Source organism: Habropoda laboriosa, unplaced genomic scaffold (assembly GCF_001263275.1).
Source record: "Habropoda laboriosa isolate 0110345459 unplaced genomic scaffold, ASM126327v1 scaffold106, whole genome shotgun sequence".
In the NCBI taxonomy this organism is placed as follows: Eukaryota; Metazoa; Arthropoda; class Insecta; order Hymenoptera; family Apidae; genus Habropoda; species Habropoda laboriosa.
In genome coordinates, this window is record NW_017100224.1 from 136,667 (window position 1) to 143,040 (window position 6,374).

The 6,374-nt window shown below is 27.2% G+C and overlaps 2 protein-coding genes across 2 annotated transcripts in view; one reads left to right on the top strand and one right to left on the bottom strand.

Annotated features, from left to right (window-relative positions):
* The window catches only part of LOC108571053 (NADH dehydrogenase [ubiquinone] 1 beta subcomplex subunit 9), a 2,099-nt gene extending 1,739 nt beyond the window's left edge, over positions 1 to 360 (bottom strand). Inside the window, exon 1 of the mRNA XM_017933023.1 lies at positions 25 to 360. Within this exon, the coding sequence (XP_017788512.1) occupies positions 25 to 134 (110 nt within the window). The 5' untranslated portion in view covers positions 135 to 360. The remainder of the gene's footprint in view (positions 1 to 24) is intronic.
* Positions 361 to 1,608: 1,248 nt separating this feature from the next.
* Positions 1,609 to 6,374, top strand: part of LOC108571054 (FAD-dependent oxidoreductase domain-containing protein 1-like) — a 9,300-nt gene continuing 4,534 nt past the window's right edge. The window contains exons 1-7 of the mRNA XM_017933024.1: positions 1,609 to 1,887; positions 2,417 to 2,552; positions 2,704 to 3,157; positions 3,235 to 3,511; positions 4,695 to 4,792; positions 5,328 to 5,603; positions 5,737 to 6,256. Of these exons, the coding sequence (XP_017788513.1) occupies positions 1,719 to 1,887; positions 2,417 to 2,552; positions 2,704 to 3,157; positions 3,235 to 3,511; positions 4,695 to 4,792; positions 5,328 to 5,603; positions 5,737 to 6,256 (1,930 nt within the window). The 5' untranslated portion in view covers positions 1,609 to 1,718. The remainder of the gene's footprint in view (positions 1,888 to 2,416; positions 2,553 to 2,703; positions 3,158 to 3,234; positions 3,512 to 4,694; positions 4,793 to 5,327; positions 5,604 to 5,736; positions 6,257 to 6,374) is intronic.

Genomic DNA, 6,374 nt, shown 5'->3' on the forward strand with positions numbered 1-6,374 from the left:
AGATTTGATTCAAAGATTTCTTACCTGTATTCGTGTCGAAGTCTATAGTAATTTTCTAAATTACGTAGACTCTGCTTATAAAGGCTACAAACTTTTCTAGCGTGGCTAACCAATCCTAATGGTATTTCAGCCATTTCTTTTCAGATTTCAAATTAATTGTTTTATAATATTAATCGAGTTCTGAGATTACTTATCTAACACTGTCATAGTCATAAACTACATACAGTAAGTTGCAACGTTCTTTGCCAAAACCATAGAACCAACAAACATACAGCGGCGGTGGCCATGTGAAATGGCATGTAACGATGCGCAAGCGATATACTATGTATATGCATCGAAATCATTGTACATCAGCCGTCCAACAATTTGCATCGAAGGGGTTCCGGCGTTTGTTTGGTGTAGATAAATTGGTATGTAACTGACATACCGACATTTTAATTCATGTTATGTACTTTACTTTTCATGAAGAATGGTTTGCAAATTAAATATTTATAACCAATAGTTTTACATATTATTTAAATGAATGCAGTGCAGTGTGCAATGTTGCATCACACACAAATCACCATAGAAATTAAGAAATACAACTACAAATACTATAACACAAAATGCATACTTCTGTTAAATGAAAAAATATTAATATAGTGATTAAAACATAACAAGATTAAAAATGTTTATTACCAAAATACAGATTTCTTTATTCCCATATTTTGTTTCGTAAACACTTCCAATGCTTGTTGTAATTAATGATAAACTATCGGATAAGCAATGCGCGTATGCTAACAGCTTAGAAACAAATTATAGCTGGATTTTAAACAAAACAATTTCTTCTTCACAATACAAATTTATTTACCGACAGCAGTTTCAATACAGATTGCTGGACGACTAATGTCAAGATGATTTCGCGTAAGTCGTTTACGTATTGTACACCATTTCACATAGAACCACTACAGCAATGCGTTTGCATTAGTGCTAGGGTTTTAGTAAGAATCGATGATACTCATTGAACATGAAAATGAACTAAACAGGTCTGTAGGATCACAAAAATGACAAAACTTAAAAATAGTTTTGAACTAGTTATTGGTCTTTAAAATTTTTTATTATATCTAATTAGAGTAAACCAAAGACTTCCGGTTAAGCAACGCGACGGAAGTCTAGTTAATCGTAAAGAATGGCGATTGTCGTTTCATTTACGGACCCTTTATATTTTTCAGCACACTTAACGACCGATTCATAGGACGCGACACGAATTTCAGTTTTTCAACAATTAAGAAAACCTGTAATAACTTAGTTGTGCAATGAATTCAAGCCATATTATTTATTTTAAACATTAACATTTGTGACAGAAATCTCTAAAATTCATGTTAAGCAAATAATCCAACCATTCATTTTGCCCCCAAAGTAAATTATTTTAATTTTCTTAAAAACTTAATTATAATGTTTAAGTATAAATTTATGCAGTTAAATGTATGCATATCTCTTTTAATGCACTTGCTTATTTAATTCATGAACAACGTTCAAAATAGATGGACTTATCAATTTAATTTTTTTTTACGGCTAATTAAATTTTCAATATTTGATTCAACATTGAATCACAAATTAAATGTCAAATTTTTTTACAATATAAAGATTTCGCCTAGTTATTAAATTAAAAGCATAGAATCAAGTTTCCAACATTGACGACAATAATTTACTTCTTCGAACGATTTTCAACGGACGAAATGGTGCCGACGATGCCGCCTGATTCGCATAAAATTTCGCTGAAGATCATTGAAGCGATAAAACAACACCCAGTTTTATATAGTGCTGAAGTGAAGGGTTCTTCTGTTAAGCTTCAGGAATTTCGGCAGAAGGTTTGGAAGAGGATTTCGGATGAACTTGGTCTTGATCGTACGAACTCTTTTCCTTCTTTTTTCATTTTTTTTCAAATAATTTGATATGTTTATTGATACGTTCCACTTATTTATGTTCATTTTGTTAAATTTTATATTTAATTTTTAAATTCATTTAAATGAAAATTTAATGATCTATAATTTTAATGTACAAGTATTGAAAAAATTTAAATAATACGGAAAATATTTGTTTATTAAAAATTGATAAATGCGTGCATAACGACAATTATTAATTCCAAATTTATATTTATATAAATATTCAGTTTACAAGTAAAGGAAAGTATTTACTTAAATATTCAAAAATTAATGTATTATTTGAATGAATATGTAGTGTTTAATTATACAAAAATGTAATTTCTTTTACCTCCATAATTTTTATTTTAACATGTACGTAGAAATGTATTTATAAATTAATAAAACTACTTTTTATAATTATTATCTTGTTACTTTATATTTATTCTTAATTAAATAAAATGCAACTTTATAAAATGACAAATATGTAAATGTAATGAACATAATGTATTTAGCTACTTGGGTGAGACTAAGATGGAAAAACTTAAGGGATACTTACTGTCGCATACTTAAATACAAGAATAGAACAGAAAAAGGAGTTCGTAGAAAGAAATGGATTTTTGAAGATCATCTCAACTTTTTAAAATTTCCGTAAGAAAGTTTTCTATCAATGTAATATTTAATAATAATTTTGATATCCTTATACAATAATGTATTAATCATTAATTTTGTGTTACTAAAAATTCAATTTTACTCAATATTTAAGTAAAAGGATTAAATGTCAATAAAAATGTTTAATTAGGTATGAGTCTGATTATCAACCTCAAAGCATAGAATTAACTGAAGACTACATTCAGGATATAAATGCTGGTGGTATTAGTTCTGAAGGTCTTTTAGAACAATTAGAAGACCGTAATGATGAAGATTATAGTGAATATCTGGAAGTTTTAGAAGAAACAACTGCAGATCCAATTTTAGATCGTGATTCTATGGAATTAAATGATAATAATGATGGTATAGTAAAAAGTATAGAAGTAGAAGATTCAATACAACATGATATTGATACATATGCTCAACAAATTCAATCGAAGTATAGAAAAATAAGACCAAAAAAAATGAAAGTTGAACCACTGGAAGTGCCTACAACTTATAGTATCTTAAAAACTTCACCTTTTAAAAATAGAACAGTTGATACACCTGTCTTTGTTACTACATCAACTACAAATAATCCTATAAAGAATTCTTCCAAAGTAGAAGTAAGTTTAGTTATTATTACAAAACCTTTAATTTAATCATAATATTCCATAGTATATTTATATAATATTTCTTTTAGGATACACAGAACAATTATGACCAAGTGTATTTAGCACCAGAAGGAAAAAGTAGTATAGAACTCTTTTTCGATAGCATGGCACAAACTGTTAAAAGACTTCCCCCAAAAGCTCAAGCAGATATTAAAATGAATATCTGTAAAATTGTAACTGAAGCAGAACTTAGGTATTCTGGACGTAACATCCCCCAGAGTACTCAACAGTTTATAGCACCACCTGGAATGATTCCTAAATTAGTTCTTATTCCATGTAATATGATTGATGGACAGAATAACAAAGGTTGATAGTTTCTAACACTGATTTCTTCTTGAAGGAAGAATTATTGTGATTAACTGTGACATAAAAATTACTTTGTTCCTTCACAAAAAAGTATCAAAAAATCATAACAATTGAAAAAAATACATGGCAATTATTAAACCAAGGAAGCTGTTTTAGCAAAAATAATTTTTCAGTTTAATACAATGCTTCATGTCTTTATAAATTAAGAAGAAATATTTTAAGTATGTACATAAATACTATCGTTATATTTTAAGCTGTTGTTATACATAAATATAGTTATTTTAATAGAAATGTGGTTTTTTAAATATTTCTTTTCATACCCAAATAGTTAAAGAAAATTGTACAGATTTTTACAAATGGTTAAATTATACATTTGTTATAACAGAATAGTAGCTATTTTCCACTTACCCCGTTTACGTATTTTATGAATTCATTTAATGCGTTTATTTTATCGATAGTGATATTACATTATAGTTTATTGTGATATAATTGTAATATTATATCGTTGCATATGAAATGGTGGGGTTTGCCTTTGGCAGAGTTCGTCTTATTTCTATGAATTAGAATCATGTCGATTATCATATGAAAAAGTAAAACCTACAGTATACTGTTTTAAATGCATGATTTGTTTCGCTACAAGAGCTAGGTTAAGTTTATATTAAAGGTAGAAAATGAAATCAAAATAGGCAACACGAAATATCAATACAGCATTTGGGATAGAAACAGTTGGAATTCGTTGGCAGAAATCTGCTGGAGCTTATTTTGGTTAATAAAATTTAGGTTTGACTACGTTATTGAGGTTTGAAGTTCCATTTGTAAATCTACTATTTCATATGCAACGACCTGATATCAATGTATTTAATGTATTACATTTACTACATTAATTACATATTATATTTCCATAAATTTTAAGTCTCACATCGATTCATATAAAATAAATTACAATTATGAGCTAACATGTTGGTGAAGTTAAAATACGATTTACTATTTTTATAAAATGAAAACAATTTTATCTTAATCTTGTTTTAATTCAATGTCCATGTGACGTAAAAGAATCATTGGATTTTTAAGTGTTTATCTTATCACTTCTAGAAATTTTTGTATATCTAGATTACCACTTGACTATATAAGATAAATACGAAAAGTTAAAATCTTAATTGAAGTATTCATACAGTTTGAGCAGTTATGAAGATGTTGCAGTTTTTTATTAAAATTCGAGCACAAAATAATATCTTACAAAAAAATGGATTTCTGCAAATAAAACGTACTTTTACAGAAAAGGTAAGAATATTGAGAACAACATTAAGGTTAACACGTTATTTTCCTAAATATCTATATGTATTCAAGCTCGCTTATTTTGATTTTGCTTGACTTTTCTTTATTTTTTTTCATTATATATTATGTATTGTGATTTTAACGTGTTTAGTATTTTGGTATATTAATAATTTGCAAGGTTGAAAATGATAGAATTTTATTATCTGAAGTTTCATTCTCACAAGATTTGACACTTACTGTATTATGAAAAAAATAGCAATTAGTTTGAAATTTGTTTCCTAATGAAAATAATTAAACTATACAATTATAATATAATTTGTTATGACATGTTTGTTTTCATTAGTTTCTCCCGGATTTTAATCTCATTAAAAAAATGTTCATAGTAGTTAGAACTTACTTATATATTATTATGTATAATCAGTTCTTTAATTAAAATTTATTTGATCTATAAAAATTACTAAATGTCGAAGAGGTTTTGTGAAATATAAGTTTACAATAACATTTTTTGAAAATTTGTATTAATTTTTATATGACTTCTTAGGATATTAATAATAGACTAATACGAAAAGAAAAAGGCTCTAACACGATAACACCAAAAAAATTAAAAAATAATTTAGTATCAATGGAAAACTCTCTTGATGTAAAGGAAGATGATAATTTTTTAATTAAATGGATGGATAGACCACCAATAATTCCACAGCAATGTGACATTATAATAATTGGAGGTGGAGTGATAGGCAGTTCCATAGCTTATTGGTTGAAAAAACGAGTTTACTCACAAGACTTTAAAGTAATTGTTGTAGAAAGAGATCCTATGGTAAGCTTTTAAGAAATAGATTTGATGCGTGCTTGTTTACTCTTTGCTGGAAATATGTAAATATTAAAAAAATATAAGGTTTGATCCAAGAAGAAAATTCAGTTAATAAAATAAATATAAATTTTATTCTCAGTATACTACAGCATCAACAGTTCTTTCTGCTGGAGGTTTACGTCAACAATTTTCCCTTAAAGAAAATATTGAAATGTCTCTGTTTGGTGCAGAATTTATACGCAATATCAATGATTATTTGGGCATCGAGGGACAACCTGTAATTGATCTATCTTACCATCCATATGGATATTTAATGTTAGCATCTGAAAAAGGAGCTGAAAGGTTAACAGAAAATTCTAAATTGCAAAATTTTCTTGGAGCAAAAAATATGTTACTATCAGCTGCTAAATTAAAACATATATTTCCTTGGTTAAATACAGAAGATATTGAACTAGGTTGTTTAGGATTAGAGAAAGAAGGCTGGTTTGATCCATGGTCTCTTCTTTGTGCTTTTAAGCAAAAGGCATTGATTTTAGGAGCACAATATATTTGTGGAGAAGCTTGTGGATTTGTTAACAAAGATGATGATGAATTACCTGAAAGATTGGATAAATTAGTTGTAAGTTTTAAATTTAGTTTTAATATTATTTCTCATTCTTGTAGAACAATGTGTAAACTTTCATTAATGTTTTTTTAAACTTTCTTACCTTTAATATAACATTACATTAATAATATTACCGTTATTTATTACTTAATTATTAATTAATTTAAATTGCA